Source organism: Leucoraja erinacea, chromosome 25 (assembly GCF_028641065.1).
Source record: "Leucoraja erinacea ecotype New England chromosome 25, Leri_hhj_1, whole genome shotgun sequence".
In the NCBI taxonomy this organism is placed as follows: domain Eukaryota; kingdom Metazoa; phylum Chordata; class Chondrichthyes; order Rajiformes; family Rajidae; genus Leucoraja; species Leucoraja erinaceus.
The window spans coordinates 13,754,406-13,782,280 of record NC_073401.1 but is presented as its reverse complement, the minus strand read 5'-3'; the positions used below and the strand labels follow the sequence as shown (position 1 = coordinate 13,782,280).

General features: G+C 41.9%; 1 protein-coding gene across 3 annotated transcripts in view; it reads right to left on the bottom strand.

Moving 5' to 3' along the window:
• The window catches only part of tctn1 (tectonic family member 1), a 30,995-nt gene extending 3,210 nt beyond the window's left edge, over nt 1-27,785 (bottom strand). The window contains exons 1-14 of one of the 3 annotated variants that reach the window (XM_055655772.1): nt 27,664-27,785; nt 26,862-27,205; nt 25,330-25,450; nt 20,796-20,902; nt 20,126-20,268; nt 17,754-17,841; nt 14,339-14,451; nt 13,005-13,031; nt 12,119-12,247; nt 11,828-11,953; nt 9,830-9,911; nt 6,351-6,495; nt 2,513-2,669; nt 1,678-1,803 (exon numbers count right to left, since the gene is read on the bottom strand). In XM_055655772.1, the coding sequence (XP_055511747.1) occupies nt 1,678-1,803; nt 2,513-2,669; nt 6,351-6,495; nt 9,830-9,911; nt 11,828-11,953; nt 12,119-12,247; nt 13,005-13,031; nt 14,339-14,451; nt 17,754-17,841; nt 20,126-20,268; nt 20,796-20,902; nt 25,330-25,450; nt 26,862-27,165 (1,668 nt within the window). In that variant the 5' untranslated portion in view covers nt 27,166-27,205; nt 27,664-27,785. Of the gene's footprint in view, nt 1-1,677; nt 1,804-2,512; nt 2,670-6,350; nt 6,496-9,829; nt 9,912-11,827; nt 11,954-12,118; nt 12,248-13,004; nt 13,032-14,338; nt 14,452-17,753; nt 17,842-20,125; nt 20,269-20,795; nt 20,903-25,329; nt 25,451-26,861; nt 27,206-27,366; nt 27,557-27,663 lie in introns of those variants that run through there. The other 2 variants (XM_055655773.1, XM_055655771.1) reach the window with 2 other exon arrangements.
• Between the last annotated feature and the right edge of the window lie 90 nt (nt 27,786-27,875).

Genomic DNA, 27,875 nt, shown 5'->3' with positions numbered 1-27,875 from the left:
GGCACGTAGCGGCCTCATCCGACGCCTGGCAGGAACAAGTTGGGGAGCCAGCCCATCAACTCTTCGCACCTCTGCCGGAGCTCTTGTGTATGCTCCAGCTGAGTTCTGCGCACCCGTATGGAGTAGAAGCAGACATACTAGCCTGGTGGACACTAGCTTAAACAGCACCTTGCGAACCATCACTGGGTGCCTTCAACCTACTCCAGTCGAGCAGCTCCCTATACTTGCAGGCATACAGCCTGCAGGGATCCGACGGCAAGCAGCAACTCTGACACTATCTCGTCGTGCCATGGACCCAGATTACCTCCTCCATCAGGCTATCAGCAGAGAGCGGAGGCCACCCCGACAGAAGTCCCGTCACCCCTTTGCTCCACATGGAAAACAACTAGCATCCATCCAGCCAACTGAGACAAACTGGATAGCCACCAAATGCACAGAGGAGTGGAAGGCAACCTCATCTCCATACACAGCTACATCTCTTCACCAGATGAAAGCTGTCCAGAGTCTGGCCTCCCCAGAGGAGCATGGGTGAAGCTCAACAGACTTTGTACTGGAGTTGGGCGTTTCAATGCCAGCATGTGGAGATGGGGGCTCCGCCAGAGCCCAGCCTGTGATTGCGGGGCAGAACAACAGACAGCCAACCATGTCATCTCTAGGTGCCCACTCTACCACCCACCAAATGAAGCTCGGGGCCTGGCAGACATTGTCACACTGATAACAACCTGGCTTCTCAACACCCGGCTTGAGATCTAACTATTCCTTTGGTTTATTTATGTTTCATTCACAAGAAGAAGAAGCTCCAGATCACCATGTGGGATCTTGCTAAACAGACAAATTCTTTATTCTTGATAACACATGGATAATGTCACAGACTTGAATTTTATCTTATCAATTTTCTTGTGCAATACTGTGGACTTTATACTTCGAGTAGTCTTACCAAGGCTTTGTAATTGGAGTTATTGTTGCTCGTATTCAAATCCTCTTGGAAATAAGGTTATCATTTGACCCTTTAACTGACTGCTGCATCGGCGTGTCACATTTTGGTGATTTGCACTCAAGGACATCGGGTGACTTTGAACATCTGGGCAGCACGGTGGCACAGCTGGTAGAGCTGCTGTCTCATGGTGCCAGAGACCCAGGTTTGATCCTAACCTTGGGTACTGTGTGTGGTGTCTGCACTTCTCCCTGAGATCGCGTGCGTTTCCTCCGGTTTTCTCCCACATCTCAAAGACGTGTGGGTTTGTCGGTTAATTGGCCTCTGTAAATTGCCCCGAGTGGACGTGGAAGTGGATAACACAGAACTAATGTGAACAGGTGATCAATGGTCAGTATGGACTCATTGGGCTGAAGGGCTGTTCCCATTCTGTATCACTATACTCTAAAATGAGAAGAACCAGTTTTATTTCTCAATCAAACCAACTCTCAATCCATGCGAGTAGATTAGCTCCCAATTCCATATGCTGTAACCTTGTTTATCATTCTCCTGTGTTATCAAAATCCATTGCACTACATTATCTAATGTAGGTACAAGACTAATCCATGACAAATGCCCTATTATTTGTAAGAGTGTTAAATAAAGATGTTCCTTTTACTGCATCAACAAGCAAATTCTAATTTCCAAAAGTTAAGCTTTTAGTTAATGTTACATTATTTTTTTCAGGAAAATTAATTACCTACCAAAATGCATGTTTCTTCAAATGTTAGTGTGACTTCTACAATTTTAGCTTGTGGGTTTATTAAGGAACCATACTTTGTCCACTTCACCTCCAGCACCAAAGATTCGACAAGTTCACAACCACATCTCTGCAAGTAGATGGTTCTTTTAATTATTTTGTTGATTGGAACATAGCAATGCAATCATGCAAATTATCAGCTTATAAACATAACAAACCTTGTTAGAAAATAGCATGCCAAAACCAAACAAAGTCATGTCTTGACAACTGCTAAACAACCTCCACAACACCAAAAGTAAACAATGACAAGCATGGAGTCTCTTTCTATCAAATTGTAATTATTGATGAGTTTTCCAAAATGCATTTATTTATATCTCATCTCTAAATCTAATCTTCCTTACCTTTATTTTGCTTTAACTATATCCCACATCCCAAAGACATGTGGCTTTGCAGGTTAATTGGCCTGTGTAAATTGCCCCCAATGTGCAGAGTGTGGTTAAGATAGTAGGATACCACAGGACTTGTGTGAATGGATGACCAATGGTACAGTAGAGTGTGGACTCAGTGGGCCAAAAGCTGTTTCCGTGCTGTATCTCTAAACTAAACTAGTACCAAGTATGATTGGCCATCTCAAAGATTCTCATTGATACTTACTGCTTTTAGAATGCATATCTAATTAATGATTTTTCATTCTGTATAAGCAGAAACAATTGTGGCCCGTGTGTGATCCTGCTCACCATTGATTTTGTGGCTGCTATTAGCAGATGTATATATTTACAACAATAACACTTTCTGTGAAGAATTACATTCAGAACTGATTTCCTTCATCATTCTCATACCTGAATTATTGAAGTAGCATGCTTGATGGTCACCCAGTCTTTGGCATTCTGCACAGGAGTGTTTCCAAATGATGCCACACTTTGAGGGAAGTTTGGTCCTAATAACATATTTTTGATGATTCGCGACCACTGACGGCAATTTGTAATGTTGGTTATGCTTTAAGGATAAATTAAAAAAAAAACTTCAATTAAGTTATCAAAAAGGCCCCATTTCTTGCACTCCCAGGGGCTGAATGGAAATTTAGCAGTTCTTTTTTTTAAATTTACAATGTGGTTGGTGGTACCAAGGACAGCATTTATTCCCTACCCCTAATTATCCTTGCATCTCAACAATATTTCTAAGTTAGAATGGTGCACAGCTTGGAGGGGAACCTGCAGGTGGTGGTGTTATCATGCTAAGAGTAGGAAAAGAGCACTAGTTTGGCTCCTTAAAAACTAATCACACTTTATATAGTGCAGCGATCCAAACATTTCTATTGAAATGAGGTGAAGTGGGACATTTGTTGTCCATCTATGACCTGGCACTTGCTGCATACTGACAGACGATGAAATAATGGATTGACATGGTTTATATTCACTGGAATTTAGAAGGATGAGAGGCGATCTTATAGAAACATGTAAAATTCTTAAGGGATTGGACAGGCTAGAGCAGGAAAAATGTTCCTGACATTGGGGGAGTCCAGAACCAGGGGTCATGGTTTAAGGGGTAGGCCATTTAGGACTCTGATGAGGAAAAATCTTTTCACCCAGGAAGTTGTGAATCTGTGGAATTCTCTGCCACAGAAGGTAGGAGGCCAATTCACTGGATGTTTTCAAGGGAGTGTTAGGTATACTGTAGTTCTTGGGGCTAACAGAATCAAGGGATATGGGGAGAAAGCAGGAACAAGGTACTTATTTTGGATGATCAGCCAAAGAAATAAGAATCATAGAAAATAGGTGCACGAGTAGGCAATTCGGTCCTTTGAGCCAGCAACCGGCATTCAGTTTATTTTATTCCTTTACCTCTCCTCTTTAGACCCTCCTCTTTCACATCACTGTCCCTTACCTATTAACTATTTTTGCTCCTTGTCATAGTCATAGAGTGATAGTGTGGAAACGGGCCCTTCGGCCCAACTTGCCCACATCGGCCAACATGTCCCAGTTACATTAGTCCCACCCCTCTGCGTTTGGTCCATATCCCTCCAAACCTGTCCTATCCATGTACTTGTCTAACTGTTTCTTAAACTTTGGGATAATCTCTGCCTCAACTACCTCCTCTGGCAGCTTGTTCCATATACCCATCACCCTTTATCCTTGGGTGGGTGATGGGTATATGGAACAAGCTGCGAAAAAGTTACCCCTCGGATTCCTATTACAGATAAATCTTTTCCCATTCACCTTGAACCTATGTCCTTTAGTCAAGAGTGCATCTACCCGATCTATACCTCTCATAGAAACATAGAAAATAGGTGAAGGATTATGCCATTCGGCCCTTCGAGCCTGCACCGCCATTCAATATGATCATGGCTGATCATCCAACTCAGTATCCTGTTCCTGCCTTCTCTCCATACCCCCTGATCCCTTTAGCCACAAGGGCCACATCTAACTCCCTCTTAAATATAGCCAATGAACTGGCCTCAACTACCTTCTGCGGCAGAGAATTCCAGAGATTCACCACTCTCTGTGTGAAAAAGGTTTTCCTCATCTCGGTCCTAAAAGATTTCCCCCTTATCCTTAAACTATGACCCCTTGTTCTGGACTTCCCCAACATCGGGAACAATCTTCCTGCATCAAGCCTGTCCAACCCCTTAAGAATTGTATACGTTTCTATAAGATCCCCCCCCTCAATCTTCTAAATTCTAGCGAGTACAAACCGAGTCTATCCAGTCTTTCTTCATATGAAAGTCCTGACATCCCAGGAATCAGTCTGGTGAACCTTCTCTGTACTCCCTTCTATGGCAAGAATGTCTTTCCTCAGATTAGGAGACCTGAGGAATATTCATGATTTTATACACCTCAATAAGATCACTCCTCATCCTCCTGCGCTTCAAGGAATAGAGACCCAGCCTACACAACCTCTCCCGAAAGCTCACACCCTTCTAGTCCTGGCAACATCCTCGTAAATCTTTTCTGAACCCTTACAAGCTTGACAATATCTTTCCTATAACAAGGTGCCAAGAACTGAACACAATATTCTAAATGCAGTATCACCAACGTCCTATACAACTGCAACATGACCTCCCAACTTCTATACTCAATACTCTGACTGAAGAAGGCCAATGTGCCAAAAGCCTTTTTGACCACCTTATCTACCTACAATGACCTTCAAGGAACCATGCACCTGAACTCCGAGATCCCTTTACTCTACAACACTCCCCAGAGGCCTACCATTTACTGTGTAGATCCTGCCCTTGTTAGACGTCCCAAAATGCAACACCTCACACTTCTCTGTATTAAATTTCATTCCTCAGCCCACCTGGCGAATTGATCCAGATCCTGCTGCAATCTTTCACAACCATCTTCACTATCTGCCAATATGTAACAATCAGACAAAATGCCAGATAGCTTTCTAAATTGTACAGAGAAATAAATATCACAGGGCAATAAGCAGATACATTACTTATGAAGCCTATTATAGATGGTAAGTAGCACTGGAAGCAGTTGGGAACACTGGAGTATAAATCAAGACAAGTTAATATGGAACGTACAGCAGTGTGCTCTGTAGATTTCTACTTAAATAAAATTTGCACAAGCAGAACAGTTAATATCAAAACTATAGCAACGCCAGACGGATGGATTTTCACCTATCTGGCCCATTGATGGAGGAAAGCAATTCAATCTCTTGAGGGGAAGGCTGATATTTAAGTTACTGATAAAGCTAACATTTTCTTCTCCACCTACACTAGTTCAATATTTAGTCAGCTTATCTCCACCTACCTCTGGTAAATGTGAGCAGAGGAAGGAAATGAGGGGAGGCAAGCTCAATTAAACATTACAAATGATATCGTACCTTTTCTCTCTGTTAACAAGCCTCTCCTGCACTGATATAATCAGTATTGATTTTGGTAGGATTTTAAGATATCACCCATTTGAAGCAAGATTCCTAGTGTAAATGGAACCCTCCTGTGACAAGAGATATCGGGCAAAGTTGCTGCAACAAAGTCGAAGAAGCAGTGCTCAGTTGATTTGCAAGAATTGTGAGATTTATAGCACTCTCAAGTCTTGATGGATTGGAACCTTTGTGTGTTCTTGAAACCATATTGGAAGACGTGTTGCTTTTTGACCTTCGTGTGTAAATTGGGAATGGCGGTATCTCAGGACTGTTGTCATCTCTGATAGGGCAGTCTGTACATTGTCATAAAAGGAGCAAGCTGGAAAGAAATGGCGCAGGAAGCTGTGTCACACCTCCCCCTATTTCCTTCCTCTGCTGACATTTACCGAAGCTAGATATATCCCTGATGTAGACAGAGAAGAAAAATGTACCTTCAATGGTTCGTTATTGTCACATATGCGCAGCAGTGAAATTCTTTTGCACAATCCACATATGCAGTCGCCATATTTTGGCGCTGTTTCCAAGGAAAAATAAAATGTCCAAAGTCCATTCCACATGTCCACCACTAATTTGGTGCTATAGACCTACACAAGAAAAGTTGTGATTTGCTTGATATAGCTTGATGTATTCATCCATCTGATGTTGCTATAGTCTCCAATATTAAGTGTTCAACTGCATTAATTTACCCAATGGAAATTATAATGCTAGTTTAAAAATTATAATTCTACTGGTCCATGACATTTCATTGAAATATTGCCAGGATTGAGGCCTAGTCTAAGAAAGTACAAAATATTTGGCAATGGTTACCTCATGAGGCAGCCAGAGATTAAATTGTATCCAAACAATACTGGTGTCCGAAGCCCTTCCATTTGAAGACAATCCTGGTGGCTTGAACTTTTCATGACTGTCAGCTGACCAAATCTGTCTGTGGTCTGAATTATACCAACAGTGGAAATAATCAGTTAAGCAAAATTTTCTGGATAAAATCATGAAGAATGCATTTCTGCAACCAATAACATTTTTTATCCTTCTCAATGAATAAAACCCACATTTTTTTGTCAAAGATTCCAGCTTTGCAATGTTCAGTTATATGCTGATGTAGATTAGTTTGTAAACCATGCTTATTATATCACCTAGCATAGTTGGTTGAGCTGTTGCCTTATAGCATCAGTGACCCAATACTGACCTTGGGTGCTGTCTGTGCGGAGTTTGCATGTTAATTCCGTGACCATGTGGGCTTCCCTCCAGGTGCTCCAATTTCCTCCCACATCCCAAAAACGTGCAGGTTTGTATTTTAATTGGTTTCTGTAAATTGCCTGCAGGTGCGCATGAGGTGGTTGTGAAAGTGGGATAGCGTACAACTAGTGCGAATAGGTGATTGATGGTTGGCGTGGACTTGGTGGGCTGAAAGGCCTGTTTCCATGCTGTACCTTTAAACTAAAACTAAACCTCAGACAGTTAGAATTTGCCATAACATTTCCTCCACGATGACTTCAATACAGGTCCCCTCCGGGGTCTGCGCTCAGTTTCTTGCTGGACATCATGGCCAAGTACAATGCCATCTCAATCTTTATGTTCACCAATGATACCAATGTTTTTGGTCAGATCAACAACAATGATGGGATGAAGTACAGGAAAGAGATCGAGAACCTTGTATCATGGTGTCAGGACAACTTAGCCCTTTAATATCAGTAAGATGAAAGAGTGATTGGGAGGTTGGGGAGGGGGAAGTACACACTCCTGTTCTCATCAACAAAGCTACTGTAATGATGGTTGACAGCTACAAATTCCTAGGTATCCATATCACCAGCAACCTAACCTGGTCCCTGTCTGATGCAGTGATCAAGAAAGCACATCAGTATATTTACTTTCTTAAGTTTCTGAGAAGATTCAGCATATCCATGAGGATTTTTGTGCATTTTTACAAATGTGCTACAGAAATATTCTGATGGATCCAAGGTAGACAAAAATGCTGGAGAAACTCAGCAGCATCTAGGGAGCAAAGGAATAGGTGACGTTTTGGGTCGAGACCCTTCTTCAGATTGATGTGGAGGTGGGGGGTGCGGGCAGAAGAGGGGGAGACAGTAGGCTGTGGGAGAGCTGGGAAGGAGGGAGAAAGCAAAACTTGAAATTGGAGAAGTCAATGTTCATACCGCTGGGGTGTAAACTGCCCAAGCGATATATTATGTGCTGCTACTCCAATTTGCGGTGGGACTCACTCTGGCCATGGAGGACTGAAAGATCGGATTCGGAATGGGTGAGGGAGTTGAAATGCTGGGCCACCAGGAGATCAGGTTGGTTAGTGCGAACCGAGCAGAGGTGTTGGGCGAAGCGATTGCCAAGCCTACGCTTGGTCACACCGATGTAGAAGAGCTGACACCTAGAGCAGCGGATGCAATAGATGAGGTTGGAGGTTGTGCAGGTGAACCTCTGCCTCACCTGGAAAGACTGCTTGGGTCCTTGGATGGAGTCAAGGGGGGAGGTAAAGCGACAAGTGTAGCATTTCCTGCAGTTGCAAGAGAAAGTACCAGGGGAGGGGGTGGTTTGGGTGGGAAGGTGCGAATTGACCAGGGTATTACGGAGGGAGCGGTCTATGTGGAAAGACGAAAGGGGAGGAGATGGGAAGATGTGGCCAGTGGTGGGATCCCGTTAGAGGTGGCGAAAATGTCGGAGGATTATTTGTTGTATGTGACGGCTTGTGGGGTGGAAGGTGAGGACAAGGGGGACTCTGTTTTTGTTACGAGTGGAGGGGATGGGGATTGAGAACGGAGCTCCGGGACATAGGAGCCACTTGTGAGAGCCTCATCTATTGTCGAAGAGGGGAACCCCATTCCCTAAAGAATGAGGACATCTCCGATGCCCTGGTTTGGAACACCTCATTCTGGGTGCAGATGCGACGTAGACTGAGGAATTGGGAGTAGGGGATAGACTCCTTACAGGAAGCAGGGTGGGAAGAAGGTACACAAAAATGCTGGAGAAGCTCAGCGGGTGCAGCAGCATCTATGGAGCGAAGGAAATAGGCGACGTTTCGGGCCGAACCCCTTCTTCAGATTGGTGGGGGGGAGAAGGAAGGAAAAAGGGAGGAGGAGGAGCCCGAGGGCAGGGGGGATGGGAGGAGACAGCTCGAGGGTTAAGGAAGGGGAGGAGACAGCAAGGGCTAGCAAAACTGGGAGAATTCAACGTTCATGCCATCCGGATGCAAGCAACCCAGGCGGAATACGAGGTGCTGTTCCTCCAATTTCCGGTGTTGCTCACTCTGGCAATGGAGGAGACCCAGGACAGAGAGGTCGGATTGGGAATGGGAGGGGGAGTTGAAGTGCTGAGCCACCGGGAGTTCAGGTAGGTTATTGCAGACTGAGCGGAGGTGTTCGGCGAAACGATCGCCCAACCTCCGCTTAGTCTCCCCGATGTAAATCAGCTGACATCTAGAGCAGCGGATGCAGTAGATGAGGTTGGAGGAGATACAGGTGAACCTTTGTCGCACCTGGAACGACTGCTTGGGTCCTTGAATGGAGTCGAGGGGGGAGGTGAAGGGACAGGTGTTGCATTTCTTGCGGTTGCAACGGAAAGTGCCCGGGGAGGGGGTGGTACGGGAGGGAAGGGAAGAATTGACAAGTGAGTTGCGGAGGGAGCGGTCTTTGCGGAAGGCAGACATAGGGGGAGATGGGAAGATGTGGCGAGTGGTGGGGTCATGTTGGAGGTGGCGGAAATGGTGGAGGATTATTTGTTGGGAAGAAGTGAAGTCCAAATAGCTATGGGAGTTAGTGGGTTTGTAGTAGATGTCGGTCAGATGTCTGTTATGATATATATCAGTAATCTGATGGATCCATGTCAGTCTGCTCTTTCTTGACCGCCAGAACCTGCAGAGGTGAACATAGTCCAGGCCTTTGTGGCGCAGGTCTTTCAGTCCAGACCATCAAGGATGTTAGCCACCCTGGCAATTCCCTTTTCTCCCTTCTACTTTCTGGGAGAAGATACAGGAGCTTGAAGGTTGAGACTGTCCAGAACAATTTCTTCCCCCAGTCCCAGAGATGCTGCCATATACTCTACCTCATTCAGTTACTCCATTATTATACTTTAATATATTTTTGCACCATTTTGGATTGTGCTGCAAATTTGAACCATTCTGCTGTTTGCACTCATCGTTGTGTTTATCATTACTTATGTATACTGTTTACTTTTTGGGCTTCAGGTGAATAAGGAATTTCTTTGCACCCACGTGACAATAAACTAATCTGATCTGATTTATTCTATAAACTGAAAAGTAGTGTGGGAAGGATATGTGGCATTTGGTCCAAATCCAGCCACAAGAGGGAGTCCAACCATATAGCCTGGATTTCCGCTGAGAGGAACTCCTACGCTGTTGTTCTGCAATTGAAAGGCACATTTATGAATAGACCAAAAACTGGAACTCCTTAAAAGCAAACATTATTAATTCTAGCAATATTGAAAATGACAAAAAATGCATTTAGCTGGATGTTGATCTATTAAACGGATCAATACGTACAAATTCAAAAAATGTCAGTCAATTAAAATGTTCTTTCAATGGGGATTTTAAGGTGACAAATATATTAAGGGAGCTCCAAGTGAAGCTCATGAAACTAAATTCAATATTAAGCCCTCCAAAACCCTCTGTATCTGGTGTAATAATTAGATATTTCATAGGCATCTCTAGAGAAGTGATAAAGGAAAAATAGTGTATCTCTTGCGGTTGCATCGGAATCATCAGAGAAAGGAGTGGTTGATGGAAACACAGGAGAAAGACCAGAGAGTTGCAAAGAGAACCGTGCATTTGGAATCCTGAATGCAGAGGGCGGGGACAATAAATATGATGGTGGAACCTTGATGAAGGTGGTAGATATTGTGAAGAATGTGGAGGCTGAATTCTGGAAAATGAGGATCACAGCCCTGCAGTTATGTTCTTTCTGATATCTATTAATTTCTCTCTTCAAAGCCACAATTAGAAACATATAAACATAGAAATTAGGTGCAGGAGTAGGCCATTCGGCCCTTCGAGCCTGCACCGCCATTCAATATGATCATGGCTGATCATCCAACTCAGTATCCCGTACTTGCCTTCTCTCCATACCCTCTGATCCCCTTGGCCACAAGGGCCACATCTAACTCCTTAAATATAGCCAATGAACTGGCCTCAACTACCCTCTGTGGCAGAGAGTTTCCAGAGATTCACCACTCTCTGTGTGAAAAAAAAGATCTTCTCATCTCGGTTTTTAAAGGATTTCCCCCTTATCCTTAAACTGTGACCCCTTGTCCTGGACTTCCCCAACATCGGGAGCAATCTTCCTGCATCTAGCCTGTCCAACCCCTTAAGAGTTTTGTAAGTTTCTATAAGATCCCCCCTAAATCTTCTAAATTCTAGAGAGTATAAACCAAGTCTATCCAGTCTTTCTTCATAAGACAGTCCTGACATCCCAGGAATCAGTCTGGTGAACCGTCTCTGCACTCCCTCGATGGCAATAATGCCCTTCCTCAGATTTGGAGACCAAAACTGTACGCAATACTCCAGGTGTGGTCTCACCAAGACCCTGTACAACTGCAGTAGAACCTCCCTGCTCCTATACTCAAATCCTTTTGCAATGAAAGCTAACATACCATTCGCTTTCTTTACTGCCTGCTGCACCTGCATGCCTACCTTCAATGACTGGTGTACCATGACACCCAGGTCTCGCTGCATCTCCCCCTTTCCCAATCGGCCACCATTTAGATAATAGTCTGCTTTCCCGTTTTTGCCACCAAAATGGACAACCTCACATTTATCCACATTATACTGCATCTGCCAAACACTTGCCCACTCACCCAGCCTATCCAAGTCACCTTGCAGTCTCCTAGCATCCTCCTCACAGCCAACACTGCCCCCCAGCTTAGTGTCATCCGCAAACTTGGAGATATTGAGAATTAAATACGCTTGCACCACCCTTTCAGGCAGTGAAATCCTGATCATGATTACTTGTAGGTGTAAACAATGTTTGTCCTATCACCTGGGTTTTAAAACATTGCATGATCATCATTTTCCATATGTTAAACAGTAAGCTTCCCCGAAAAAGTATGAAGAACTTAAAATGAGAGAGAAAAAATAGAAAATATTAACTAGGTCCAACTAAACAATACACATTTAGAGAATAATCTTGTTGTTGCAATGGTCTTTAATTTTAAATAATAGCGCTGTGAGGACATACTCTGAAAATATATAATTTACTAGTGGTCAACATTGAGCCAGCTCAGTTTGTTTTCCAAATATTTAAATAATTTGGAAGTTACCATACCTGAATGAAACTAATCTGGAAGAGCTGTTGTACTGGTCCCATGCTGCTGTCAATAGCTCCAAGAACAAAAGCAGCAGTTGCATTTATAATATTCCCTTTATTGTTATACTCAATTACATATTTTACCTACCATAAAAATAAAGAACAAGGCATGATTGAAATCATAGAGAATTTCTTGCATGAAAATCAATATGTATAAACTATGTATTACATTTTACAGAAGCTAGATGCGATGAATAAAACAAAATTGGTGATACGTTTTCATTAGAAAACACATAACTCACAACTTACCTCTAGCACAATATTTCTGCAAACATTAACAACTTGGTTAGGAGTCCAATTATTAACAGCAAAGTCTTTCAAGCGTATTAATGTTCTTTTCTGAGATCTTAAAATAATAGAGGTAAGAAGGACTGGGATCTGGAAAGATGCCAAAATTAATTATTAAGTGTACATATCTAATGTCAGTATATAATTGAAATGTGTTTTTTTTTAAGTCAAGTTATACTTTTAACATTGTAAACTCATTGCCAATACATTTCGATTAAAACATAACAAAGTCTTTGACACTAAGACAAAAATCTAAAATCCAGTTAGCTCTTTAATATGTGATTTTTTTTTAATGTACATTCATTTTTTAAGAAGCCTTCTTAAAATTGAATGATCTACATTATGTATGTAGTAATTGCATTTCCTATTGTATAACATTTTAAATTTTCATTAGAAACAATATTCAATAACGCGTTGTTAAATATAGATTATACATCTACTTTCTTAAATCAAACTTTGGCAAACTGCAGTCCTGGTTGTAAATCACTGAATGAACATTCTAGCAAAATACAAATTATAATGGTGGCATTCTTGCAGATTCCAATGCTGTGATCTCATTGCAGCAGCAAGAAATTACAAATATTGCTGCCAAGGATTAATTAAAAAAAATCTAAATAAACATGCTTACTGAGCTGGTAAATTTTTTAAGTACAATACATTTTTTTTAAACTATGTAAGAATTGTTTAAATTCAATGCATATTGGCAATTATAGCTTTTGCCAGCTGGTTGATTATCCTTTTGAACAGATAATGAAAAAATAATGAGTTGCAATGTATTCCTTTATGCTGTTCACACTTACAAAATGTAAGTACATAAACTAGTAAGATTTTAAAAGTATATACTTACTCCACTATTCCAGTCTGCATTCGGACTCTGAAAAAATATATTGTGTTTCCATATTTTAGTTTGTTGGTTCAAAAGATCAGTTCACGAAGTTTCAGTAGGAAGTATATTTCTATCAGAAGCTGTAAATCTATTCAACTTAGAAACTGTCTACATATATGGACACATTACATGAAACCTCGTATCTAAATGTTTACATTCAGAGAAGAAGACACATGAAACTGCAGATGTTGTAATTTGAGCAAAACACAAAGTGCTAGAGGATCTCAGCAGCCTGACCCAGCACGTTGTGAGACTGTGATTCATGGCCATTGCATTTGCCTGTTGAATTACCTTTAATTAAGAAAATAATATTTACTGCAATGGTTATTGATTTTAAATGACTGAATGGCAGACACATTTCAAATCTGTTAGAATGCCTCAAGATCTCCATAGTTAGCACAGTCTGGCCCAGCTTTACCTTCTATCGTGGTTGGGGGCAACAACACCGGATGCCACTCCTGCGATTTACAAGTAACTATTTGGACCTGAAGGACGCGAAGGAGCTAGCATTCTAGGCGCTCCACATCCAGCCCACGTATGTACAGGCATTTGAGGACTAAGAGCAGAGATTGTAGGTAGTTGGTCTGATCTAGCAACATCTAGGCCAATATTTAGTAGCTACCAAATTCTTCATTAATATTAATTAGTAAGTAATTGTATTTTAACAATTCACATTCACTCATAAAATTTTGTACACACCACAATATTTATATTAAAAAATGGTGCAAAGTGCAGGAAAAAGTCAGCGGGTCAAGCAGAATTTCTGGAAAAAAAGGATAGGCGACATTTCGGATTTCTTCGGTTTGAAGACAGGTTCCCAACAAGAAACATCACCCATCCATGTTCTGCAGGGATGCTGCCTGAACCGTTGAGTTACTCCAGCACTGTGGGGGGGGGGGGGGGGGGGGGGTTTCTGTAAACCAGCATATGCAGTTGCTTGTTTTGCAAAATTTATATATATATCAGTTGACCATTGGAAGTACAAAACAGTTTACTCAATTGTGCTCTAGGAGGCTATTCTGAATTCATAACCAAAAAAAATGCATTTCAGTGGGTTAGGCAGCATCTATGGAGAGAATGGGCAGACAACAGCTTCGTCTGAAGAAGGGACCAGAACCGAAATGCACCAGCACTTTTTTTGTTGTTGTAAACCACCATCTGCAGTTCCTTGTATCTAAATCTCAGTCTCACAGACATTCAACCAATCGAACAGTTCCACGTCGGCAAAAATAATTTGATACATTTCATTTTAGGACTACCAATCAAAACAAAACATCAAACTATGGAAAACTTACTGGTAAAATCTTAAAATTGAGGTAGTTTTTTATGTTTAATGCTGGAAGACTTGTGCAATTTGTTGGTTTGTGAATCCTTCTACTGCAATGTGTTGTTTGATCTATCAAAAAAGCTGTGATTCAAAGAAATAAGAGTAAAAAATTACTAAACGAAATGCTTCATACATTCAGGTCAGTGCAGTTATTTTTAGTTACTATCCACATCTAGGATGTGGGAAACCAGCATCTCATAGTGGGAAACCAATCTCTCACTGACAAACTCAATATTGCAATACATAGAAAGGCATGAAATTACTCTGCTTATGTTATTGCCTTACAACGGATTTGATCCCGACTACGGGTGCTTGTCAGTATGGAGTTTGTATCATCTCCCTGTGACCTACATGGGCTTTCTGCGAGATCTTCGATTTCCTCTCACTCTCCAAAGATGTATAGGCTGGTAGGTTAATTGGCTTGGTGTAAATGTAAAAGCCCAGCCAAATTTGCCTATTTATTTTTTGCAACCTAAAACATGCCTGAGCAATAACCTCACATCAAACTGACCAAAACATCAAGCATTGAAGTGCCAGAGAAAACCCAAACTCTACACAGGTAGCACCCAAGTTCAAGAACCTGGGTCACTAGAGCTGAGGCAGCAGCTCTACCAGCTACACCACCATGCCACCTTTATTTCTAATGTAATCATAATATCAATTGAATTTCATTATCATGTTTTGGTCATTCATTGCTGCTTCCTACAATCCCCAGAACCTCAGGGTTTATATATTTTTGGCAACATTTTATATATTTTCTAATCCAGTACTATTCTTAACTTCCGTTGTTTTCCATGAGTCAATCATTTTTCTCTTTGAGTTTGCATTTCCTCAATGGAATGTATATTTACTTAATATTTTGAAATATTTCTTTAAATGGTCTCCATTGTCGAACTTCCTAATCAACCTTAGACATAGCAGTCCTCATACCTTCAAAAATATCTTGAGGTAAACTTGTCAATTTAAAATTGCAAGTCAAATAAAAGTGCATAATATCTGGGTCCAGTGTTCTGTTGTCACACCAATGCCAATTCCGGTAGGCGGCGCGACTCTGGTCAGCAGCGGCCTCTGCAGCCTGTCCGCGTTTTTATTATTTTTTGTCTATGTTTATATGTAGTTTTTGTTATTTTATGTTGGGGTGTGTGTGTGGGGGGGTGGGGGTGGGGTGGGACGGAGGGGGAAACTTTTAAATCTCTCCCTGCACGGGAGACCCGACCTTTTCTTGTCGGGTCTCAGTTGTCGTTGGGGCTGCAACGAGGAGCGGCCTCCAACAGAAGAAGCCGGGGACTCTGGTGCCGACTCACCTCACCGTCGCGGAGCTGGCCGAGTCCAGAGCGGGAGGAGCGGTGGTGGAGCGCTGCTGCTGCTGCTGATGCGGTGGCTGCAACTGCGGGTCTGCGGACGGCTGCAACTGCGGGTCTGCGGACGGCGGCACCGGGAGCCCGCGGGTCCCTGAAGGGAGACCGCTTTTCAGGGCTCCTGCAACGGCGACTTCTCCTGCCCGAGTTGCGGGGTCGAAGAGCTCCTGGAGCGGGGCCAGACATCACAGCCCTGCGCGGCTTGGAATGGCCGCGGGACTCTGCGAGCGAGCGCACGCCGTGGGCTCCAACATCAAGACCCGGTGTGCGACCTCGCACCACCCGGCGTGGCTTTAATGGCCGCGGGACAATCGCCATCGCCAGCCGGGGGCTTTGACTTTGACTCTGACATCGGGGGGGGGAGAGTGCAGTGGAGAGATAAGTTTTTTTTTGGCCTTCCATCACAGCAATGTGATGGATGTTTATGTAAAATGTAAATTATGTTGTGTCTGGGGTCTATTTGTTTGTAATGTATGGCTGCAGAAACGGCATTTCGTTTGGACCTCCAGGGGTCCAGATGACAATTAAATTGACTATTGACTATTGCAGCTCCAAACCATCATTTGCCAATTGGTTTTGGTGCCGTCTATATGAACCTCAAAGCCCCCATCATCATTGTACTACCTTTGATAGATGTTTTTCTTATTTATTGATTTATTTGTTATCTATCGATTTAAATTTTAAAGATTTTGCATTGTTCATTCATGGATCCCTGGGGAATATTTTTCACTATTCTCTGTGGTCTGCTTTTAAGTCAATTTCCTTCCCATGCTGCTACCGGCTGTTAATTCATGGTTCAAATTTGTTAATAGCCTTTTATGAAATACTAGACCAAGTGCAGAGACTGCTCCCCCAACGCTGCCATTGCCTACCCGTAGCCCCCACGGGAGACGTGGTCCTCCAACTCAAGCGGCTCAGGAATCAGCAGTGCGGCTGTTTTTAAATGGCATCTTTGAGGCGAGATGTGGGCGTCTTTGAGGCGAGATGCGGGCGCCAGCAGCTGTTATGGTCGCTGGCCAGCAGGAGGCGGCAAAATGAGTGAGTGGGGGGGGGGAGAAGGATTTTATTAAAAATGTGTAGATAACCACAACAAAATTTAATGAGGAGTGGATTCTTGGAATGAAAAGTGAAATCTCTACCGAAATGGGAAAAAAGTCAGCGTCTTTGGGTCTGACGTTGGCGTAGCAACGAATCAAAAGCTGGCAACCAAAAGTCAGGCAGAAAGCCAGCAGCCCGCCAGCAGGCACCAGTTTTAATATTATAGATATTTGTCATTTTCTAGTCCTCAGGAACCTTTCCTATATTTGGGGAAATGTGAACTCAATTTGTCTTCTACCGATGGTGTCTGCCAAGTATTTTATTTTTTTATTTCAGATTTCAAGCAACCACAGTCATAGAAAGATACAACTTGGAAACAGGCCCCCTAGCCCACCGTGCTGACCATCATTCATTATTCCACTAAACCATTAATCCTATTTTTCTTCTCCCCACATTCTCAATGTTCCTCAGATTCTACCTCACACTTACATACTAGGGCCAACTTAAACCAGCCAATGAATTTCCCAAGCTGCACACCTATGGATGCAAGGAGAAACTAGAGTGCCCAGAGGATACCGCACAGAGTCACAGGGAGAAGATGCAAACTCCATCCAGACAGTACCCAAGGTCAGGAATGAACCTCAGTCTTTTACTAGCTGCTGCTTTTTTTGCTATTCTAATCCATCTGATATTTTCTGCTTCAGACTCATTGGTTAAGGAGATGCAACGTTTCTTGTTTGATTCACATAAGCCTTGATCTACTGAAATTGCTTTCTAATTAGAGGAGATTAAGTGAAAAATCCATAAAAAGTTTGTAGCCAAGTGTAATGTCTAGCTGGCATGGAATGCTCACCAGTGACATGAAGTTCTGGCCCAATGTTACAAAAAAGTGAAAACAATCATCCCAGTTCTGTAATATCTGAATGGAGTTTAGAAGCAGTATATATATATTTTTTAATGTTAAGCACATTTCACTTTCCCTCTTACCTGCAGGGTTGTTGTCAGTGCATGCAGATGTTGCCAGAGGAGCAGGAAGCTTTAGATAACCACCATTAACTTTAATAGGCATACCATACTGAGAAGAAACAAAGCAACGACACGAGAGATATTATCAGATTCTTTTTTTGTTTTTTTTAAAGTAAATTTGAAACTGATACGAAAACTGCTCAGGCAGTTAACAACAGGGTCGAAACCTGTGGGCTTCTGATAAATATCAACGGAACTGATATTTCAGTTCATCAATGGGAGAATTGAGGTAAATGAAATTCAGCCTGGAAAGTGTTATCTTATGTATTTAGAGAATGTAAACAAGTTAAGGAAACATGTAACATATGAAAAGATACTATAGTGCTGAGGTATAAGGGGACCTACGCTTGTCAACAAGACAAACGAATAAGGAACTCGGCAGGTCAGGCAGCATCTGTGCGAAGGGAAATACATTTCAGCTTAATGACACTTCATCAGAATTGTCTGACAGTTTTCAAACTGAAATGTAAACCCTTTATCTCGTTCCACAGATGCTGTCAGGCTTGCTGAGTATTTCTAGTAGAGTTGGAGAACTTTGTCTTATTCCTTCAATACCTAAGGTCACAACATCTCCAGTCATTGAGCTGCAATGTTCAGATATGCTCTTGTGCAAGATTGGAGGCCAAAATGAGGTTATAATTGAATAATTCACTGAAGCATATGAAAGACCACCTTACCATATACCCAACATCTGCAAGCCAAAGAACTTCTACCAGCCAAATGAAACAGTAATGCATAATGGCTTCACAAACGAAAAATATTTTTTAATACCTCTATGCTTCGATATAGTTAGTATCTATGATAGCTGATATTCTGTTCCAAAATTTAATTCTGGGATAATAATAATAGTTCATCTGTTTTATAGGTTATTGTATTTATTTGAAAAATGCTATTTCATTGAACTGGACTGGTACAGGAACGCTGAGGCCCTGTACAAGAAGGACAGAGCCAGCTGTACTTTTTGAGAAGGCTCCGTTCCTTCAACGTCTGCAGTGAGATGCTGCAGATGTTCTACCAATCAGTGGTAGTCAGTGCCATCTTCTTCGCTGTTGTGTGTTGGACAGTAGGGCGTAGGTTGCAGACGACAATAGGATCAACAAACTCATCAGGAAGGCTGGCTCCGTCCCGGGGGTGGAGTTGGATTACTGGGAGGTGGTTTTGGAGGGGAGGATGCTCCTCAAACTGCGGAGCATCCTAAACAATATCCTAAACATCCTAAGCTCACCCCCTCCATGACTCACTGGTCAACCTAAGGAGTACTTTCAGCAACAGATTGGTTCTAAGATGCAGGACAGAACGTCACAGGAGATCCTTCTTACCTGTGGCTATCAATTTGTACAACTCATCCCCCTTCTGTCATGGGTAGACCGAGACTGACTCTGCTCCCTCGCTCCCTCCCCTCCGCCCCAATCTTTGCACATCCCCCCAATCCTTTCCACTCATCACTTTAGTTTCATGTTTCATGTATTTTGTGTTTTTATGACTGTTGGCAGAACAATTTCCCTCCTGGGATAAATAAAGTTCTATTGTATCATATCGTTAAGAAAAAAAAAGAAGCTTGTACAAAACATCTCTAACAGAAAATTGAACAAATTGACTTTGTTTCCAACATACCAATTAAATCATAATCTCCCTAAGTTTAACAAATGAGTTACATTTATGTATATTAATCTCCATTTCTGGCCACTTACCAAATAACTCAATAGCTCTGAGATTATTTTATGTTAATAAAGTGATCCAAATAAAGAATACACGGGATCCAGAATGTTGTACTTAGCGCCAAAAATAAAACCATATGAGCAATTTCAAGGAAATTATTTGAAACAAAATGAATGAAGTTTGGATTAAGGAGTCAAACTACAATTTTGGTGCGTTGCATCAGGAAGGCTGAAGGTATCAAGGATTCCTGTCACCCAGGCCATTCCTTTTTTTACTTCTACCTTCTGGGAGGAATTTCAGGAGCTTCCAGACAAACATCCAGACTTACGAACAGCGTCTTCCCCACTACCATCACACTCCTGAACCAATCACTTCTTTCACATCCCCTTCATGGAGACATTGCCATTCTTATTCTAAACTTTGCCTCATTCGGTTACTCCGTTATTTTACTTGCACTACAATGTTGCATCATTCTGCTGTTTTTCACTGGTCATATTTATTGTTGTGTTTATCATTATTGTATGTATATTGTTTACTGTGTGAGCTTCTTCATGTGAACAAGGAATTTCATTGCAACCTGGCGTATATGAATAATAAACTCGTCTAATCTAAGTAGAGACCAGAATAAAAATACAATTTCAGGCATAGTAAAATATATTAATTTGCAAAACTACCTGATAGCCATTTGAAGTTGAACTAGATGTACTTGGAGGTGCTTCATTAGTACCAAAGGAAAAACCACCAAACTGTTTCACCAAACGATCAAAATTATCAGTACTTGGCAATTCAGGGGTAAAAAAAGATGATCCTTTCTTGTCTGAGGAGTAAATTGCAGACAAACAAACAGAAAAATGTTGGGTGAGAACAAACATTTGGAAACAAATTTACAAATTATCAACATGAATTATTATTCAGAAGGGAGCAAAGGTTATAAACATAACATCTATAAAAATGTATGTTTATATAAATGCAACCATTGGTCAGATGTGATGCTTATTTTTTTCTGTGTTGTGCATAATATAAACCTTACAAAAGGTTTATCTTATGCCATTACAATTATTTAGGCTTTCATTAACTTTGGGAAATACATCTACAATTCTGATTTAGTTTTACTTTGCAGATCTAATTAGAATATATATTTAATAAATGAAGCATGGACTAATCAGATATTGGTTGAGATTTTTAGTTTATTATATACCTTGTTTTATTGCCATAAAAATACAAAGATCATTCATTTATATGGAACTATTAATAATCATATTTTAAATGTAAGTGTTATAATTCATTACATTTTAACAAAACAATTATGAAAACAGATTAAATGCTGACAAAAAATACACTCACAGTTGTTTGTCTTAATACAAAAGATGCTGGGGTTGGTCAAGGTCACAACTTTGCTTGCAACTGGTAAGTATATTGCTGCCTCATGCTTGCAAAGTTCTCTGTCTCCTCTGCATGGAAATCATGAAAGGTTGATATAAGTAATTATCAAATGATGTTTATATTTGTTTTAACCCTTATGGAATAAATGGGAATTAAAAATGCGGATGTAGTTTGATAATGACAGGTTACCAAGTACTGCAAAAACTTGAAATGAAAAAAACACTGTTGCCTGATCAATAGAATACAAAGCTTCCAAAAGAAACTTTCACCAGAATTTATTGCAGTCTTTTCAACATTCATAATGAATCATTCTTCCCTTTAGTCCCCCCTCCCCCCCCTCCCTCCCCCCAATGTATCTGTACATTGCTAGATGGAACCTCCCTAGTATAGGGACAATTAATTTTGACATGATCATCACATCATTCTGCATTGATCTCAAAACCTGGTGCAAAGCTCATGATGCACTGGTGGCAGCAATTCTGCTCTCCTACTTGTTTATGTATGACAGACTATGACAATGCACAGGACAATGCACAGGATAAAGTACTAAAGATTTTTTCTGAAGTCCAGGAAAGGCAAGAGATATGAACACAAGAAGGAGTCAATCAGAAAACAAAAAAGGTGATGGGTCATCTGGGTCTCATTTCAAGATAAAATAATAATAATAGTTTTGCACGAGATGGTTGAAACAATCAAACAGAGCAAGGTAAAAGCAGCCTGGCTCAACCTCAAAGAGTTACCGCAAGGCTCGGTGCTGGGACCACAGCTATTTACAATATATATCAATGATTTAGATGAAGGGATTCAAAGTAACATAAGCAAATTTGCAGATGACACAAAGCTGGGTGGCAGTGTGAATGCAGGGTGACTTGGACAGGTAGGGTGAGTGGGCAGATGCATGGCAGATGCAGTTTAATGTGGATAAATGTGCTCCCACTTTGGTAGCAAAAACAGGAAGGCAGATTATTATCTAAATAGTGTCAAGTTGGGAAAAGGGGAAGTACAACAGGATCTGGGGGTCTTTGTTCAACAATCAATGAAAGTAAGCATGCAGGTACAGCAGGCAGTGAAGAAAGCGAACGGCATGTTGGCTTTCATAACAAGAGGAGTTGAGTATAGGAGCAAAGAGGTCCTTCTGCAGTTGTACAGGGCCGAAGTGAAACCACACCTGGAGTATTGTGTGCAGTTTTGGTCCCCTAATTTGAGGAAGGACATGCGTGCTATTGAGGGTGTGCAGCCTACGTTTACAAAGTTAATTCCCGGGATGGCGGGACTGTCATATGCTGAGAGAATGGAGCGGCTGGGCTTGTATACTCTGGAGTTTAGAAGGATGAGAGGGGATCTTATTGGAACATATAAGATTATTAAGGATTTGGACACGCTAGAGGTAGGAAACATGTTCCCGATGTTGGGGGAGTCCAGAACCAGGGGCCACAATTTAAGAATAAGGGGTAAGCCATTTAGAACGTAGATGAGGATGAGTTGTGAGAGTTGTGAGTCTGTGGAATTCTCTGCCTCAGAGGGCAGTGGAGGCCGGTTCTCTGGATACTTTCAAGAGAGAGCTAGATAGGGCTCTTAAAGATAGCGGAGTCAGGGGATATGGGGAGAAGGCAGGAACGGGGTACTAATTGAGGATGATCAGCCATGATCACATTGAATGGCGGTGCTGGCTCGAAGGGCCGAATGGCCTTCTCCTGCACCTATTGTCTATTGAAATAAGCAGTGTGATAATCAAAGATAGGAACAGAATGTTCTTGGTGGAATGCTCTTAGTCTAAAATTACAATCATGTTCTAATCATTGCTTCATCTGTGACTAGCCTCAGGTCACTCAGCCTAATCCTAATCCATACCTTCCACTATATCAGTAGACTCCTGGCTATTCTGGCTATAATTTATATTGATCCGAGTATTTGCTGTCAAACTCTATGATGGATAACTTGTTACAACAATGTCTGAATTTTTATATGTCATTTTCAAATAGTTCTATGCCGCACATCTCTAATCCTATAAGCTTTCAAAATCTACGTGCTTCTTTAATTCTAACACTTTATCTGTACCAGATCGTAAATATATTATTAGTATTAACCTGCTTTCGCCTGCCTTTAAGTTTGGACTTCTCATTTAATGCTGAAACTACATCAATGAGGGAGAAAATAATTCATCGTCCATAACAAACCTGTTCATGGCCACAAAAAAGTGCCAAAGGACCTGGGAAGGAGTATTGCAGGTGATAATAAACTGAGATACTTAATTTCACATCTGATATATGAAAAAAAGATCAGTTTTCTTTTGAATGACATATCAATTCTCGGAAACTCCAAAAAGGATAATAAATTAACGCATGATATTGACATGGAAAGCGAAAGAAAGAAAATGTATTAAGAAACAAATGCAAAGAGGAAAAGGAAACAAAATAACAAAAGAAAGTCTGAAGAGCAAAATACTTGGAGAAACAAGAAAACATTAGATGTCAGAAAATGGGGCAAAGGCACACACAGACATCTCCATGAGTATCTTTGGTCAATTCATTGCTACTGATTTCAAAATAGCCTGTTAGAAATTATACAATCATTAAAATAATTGAAATTACGTTTTGTGTTGGCAAGATATGCTGTATTACATAGAAACATAGAAATTAGGTGCAGGAGTAGGCCATTCGGCCCTTCGAGCCTGCACCGCCATTCAATATGATCATGGCTGATCATCCAACTCAGTATCCCGTACCTGCCTTCTCTCCATAACCTCTGACCCCCTTAGCCACAAGGGCCACATCTAACTCCCTCTTAAATATAGCCAATGGACTGGCCTCAACTACCCTCTGTGGCAGAGAGTTCCAGAGATTCACCACTCTCTGTGTGAAAAAAGTTCTTCTCATCTCGGTTTTAAAGGATTTCCCCCTTATCCTTAAGCTGTGACCCCTTGTCCTGGACTTCCCCAACATCGGGAGCAATCTTCCTGCATCTAGCCTGTCCAACCCCTAAAGAATTTTGTAAGTTTCTATAAGATCCCCTCTCAATCTCCTAAATTCTAGAGAGTATAAACCAAGTCTATCCAGTCTTTCTTCATAAGACAGTCCTGACATCCCAGGAATCAGTCTGGTGAACCTTCTCTGCATTCCCTCTATGGCAATAATGTCCTTCCTCAGATTTGGAGACCAAAACTGTACGCAATACTCCAGGTGTGGTCTCACCAAGACCCTGTACAACTGCAGTAGAACCTCCCTGCTCCTATACTCAAATCCTTTTGCTATGAAAGCTAACATACCATTCGCTTTCTTCACTGCCTGCTGCACCTGCATGCCTACTTTCAATGACTGGTGTACCATGACACCCAGGTCTCGCTGCATCTCCCCTTTTCCTAGTCGGCCACCATTGAGATAATAGTCTGCTTTCCTGTTTTTGCCACCAAAATGGATAACCTCACATTTATCCACATTATACTGCATCTGCCAAACATTTGCCCACTCACCCAGCCTATCCAAGTCACCTTGCAGTCTTCTAGCATCCTCCTCACAGCTAACACTGCCCCCAGCTTAGTGTCATCTGCAAACTTGGAGATATTGCCTTCAATTCCCTCATCCAGATCATTAATATATATTGTACATAGCTGGGGTCCCAGCACTGAGCCTTGCGGTACCCCACTAGTCACTGCCTGCCATTGTTAAAAGGACCCGTTTACTCCTACTCTTTGCTTCCTGTTTGCCAGCCAGTTCTCTATCCACATCAATACTGAATCCCCAATGCCATGTGCTTTAAGTTTGTATACTAATCCCTTATGTGGGACCTTGTCGAAAGCCTTCTGGAAGTCCAGATACACCACATCCACTGGTTCTCCCCTATCCACGCTACTAGTTACATCCTCGAAAAATTCTATAAGATTCGTCAGACATGATTTACCTTTCGTAAATCCATGCTGACTTTGTCCAATGATTTCACCACTTTCCAAATGTGCTGCTATCCCATCTTTGATAACTGACTCTAGCAGTTTCCCCACTACCAATGTTAGACTAACTGGTCTGTAATTCCCCGTTTTCTCTCTCCCTCCCTTCTTAAAAAGTGGGGTTACGTTTGCTACCCGCCAATCCTCAGGAACTACTCCAGAATCTAAAGAGTTTTGAAAGATTATTACTAATGCATCCACTATTTCTGGAGCTACTTCCTTAAGTACTCTGGGATGCAGCCCATCTGGCCCTGGGGATTTATCGGCCTTTAATCCATTCAATTTACCCAACACCACTTCCCGGCTAACCTGGATTTCACTCAATTCCTCCAATTCCTTTGGCCCGCGGTCCCCTGCTATTTCCCGCAGATTATTTATGTCTTCCTTAGTGAAGACGGAACCAAAGTAGTTATTCAATTGGTCCGCCATATCCTTGTTCCCCATGATCAACTCACCTGTTTCTGACTTATGACGTATTTATTGGATACAAGTAGACATTCAATAAATTCAAGTTTAGGCCACAGATAAATTAGTCTATTTTGCGGTTTAACTTACGTGACAATATGAACATCGCATGTTGTAAAGGTAGAGACATCAGAAGCTGTACAGTCTGGATCACAGCAACAATTTATATCACATTGTTCAACCAGTAAATTGCAGACACACAAAGTGTGAACTGAAATAACAAAAATATATCAGTGTTAATTTAACAATGACCTTTATGAGTTAAGCAACTAGTTAATTAGTTCTTATAGTGTAGCATTACGGATAAGCATTGGCCTGGACACCCATACTGCAATTCTCTACGATCAATTGTGTTTATCTGAAAATAGGCAGAGTGCTGGTTTAATAGCCCATCCAAAAATGAGCACTACAGAAAACGCAGAACACTCTTGGGAATGCAATACAATATTAGCCTAACTATATGCTCAAATGCACCAAATCTTGAACAAATAATCCTCTTACACCAAGGCAAACGTTATAGCTGATGCAATGATTTTTTTTATAATTACATGAATCCATCCATCCTTGCATCTATGACCAATATAACAATTGTCCTTGCACAGCAAATGCATATTATAGAACTTAATATTTCACGAAATTAAATATAGAATCTACATTATATGTACAAGTGTACTTTTGGAAATCTAAACATACCTATATATCACCTCTCCTATCGTCAAAGAATTCATGGAAATTTATCAAAAAGTAAAAGTAAGCTGATCAGGCAACATTTGAACAAATTAAATATTATAATAAAAGGGTGGATAACAAAAGGTCCATACATGGAGAGTACCACCAGACTCAAGAACAGCATCCGTTCTATTATCAGGCTTCTGAACACTTATATAAGCCAGGGTACTGTCCGATTCACCTTTACCCCATTGAGGACATTTGTTTATGGATCTGATGCCTTACAATGCTGGGAACAAGATTCTGGACTCTGTACATCCCCCTTTGATCTACCTATTGTAGTTGAGAATGACTTGATTACATTCGTATCCGATCTGATTGGGTTGCATCCATTTGTTTATGGATCTGATACCCTACAAATCTGGGAACTATATTCTACAGTCTACACCTTCCCCTTTGCTCGCCCTATGGTAGTTGAGTTTGACTTGATTGCATATATTATCTGATCTGATTGGATAGCATGCAAAAATAAATATTTTCACTGTACCTCAATAGACATAACAATAATAAACCTAAACCAGAGAATCATCAGTTCCCTCGGTCAGTCAGTGAATTCAGTGACGGTGAACTCTCGACATGGTGAAAAACAAAGACTAGAAACGCTGATTATCTACAATGGTTGAACTCAATGTCGAGTCATGAAGGCTGCAGGTACAAAACAACATTTAATAAACATTTGGACAGGTACCCGGAGAGGAAAGGTTTAGTAGGATATGGGCCAAACGCGGGCAAATGGGGCATCTTGGACGACATGGACAAGTTGGGCTCAAGTGCCTGTCTCGACGCTGTATGACTTTATGAAATGTGAACGCCAATGAAATGAAATAAAGCCATAAATCTGGAGACACAAGATACTACAGATGCTGGCATCTTGAGCAAAATCAATAACCTACCGTCTAGTTTAAGATCTGGCAGGGAGTTTGCCCGGAGCAGAATCATCCTCGGTGTCTCTTGGGCAGTTGTTTTAGTGATTTTGGTCAAAACATGTGTTATATTTGTGGAATTTTGCAACTGAGAGAGCGCGGTGTCGCCAGAGGTGGGATCAAAGAGGCTCGGAGTGCTTGTTCGATCCGCATTTATTTTCGGTTGCATTTTAAACGCTGCATCGATCAGGAAAAGCCCCCAAAACATCCACAGGGAGACCAACCATCCCATCGCCACGGGCGACCGTTTCACTACAGCGGGCGACCGACCCATCGCCGTGGGCAACCATTAAACAACCGCCAACATCCGTTTCCTGTGGGATGACCGAAAGTCATGCAAACAAAAAGCCGTCATTTGCCACAAACCTCACAACTCCCACAGCACCTTTGCAAATAAAAACGAATCCAATGAAGCAATTAACTTAAATAATATCGATACGCGGGGAATTACCCCTCGTAAAAAAAAAACACACACACACAGTTGGCGGGGAATTTTCGATCCCGGAGCGATTGGCGAGGAAGTTCCCGCGCATTCGTGCTTTGAATCTGATGGGTAAAACCAAAGATCTTAGATCTAAGATCTAAGATCTTTGGGTAAAACGGAGAGTAACGGCCGCGGCGGGCGGTTGCCTTTGCTTGACGCGCGCGAGACGGCGGTTGCCTTTGCTTGACGCGCGCGAGACGGCGGTTGCCTTTGATTGACGCGCGCGAGACGGCGGTCAGGCTGGAGGCGATTGATGCGTCAGAGCGGCGGGTGACGCAAAGTCCCTGCCTGTGACGTCGGTGGGGAGTCACGAGAGCGGCGGGCTCGAGCTGCGGAGCGGGATCGTCGGGCGTCCATCCATCCATCTATCCATCCATCCAGTGGGTTCAGCGAGCGTCCGCCTCGCCTCCCCCCCCCCCCCCAGGACGTCTTCTCTTCAAGCGGAAGATGGCGGTGGTCAGGCCGCGTCTCGACCATCCAATCCACCTCAATCGGAGACT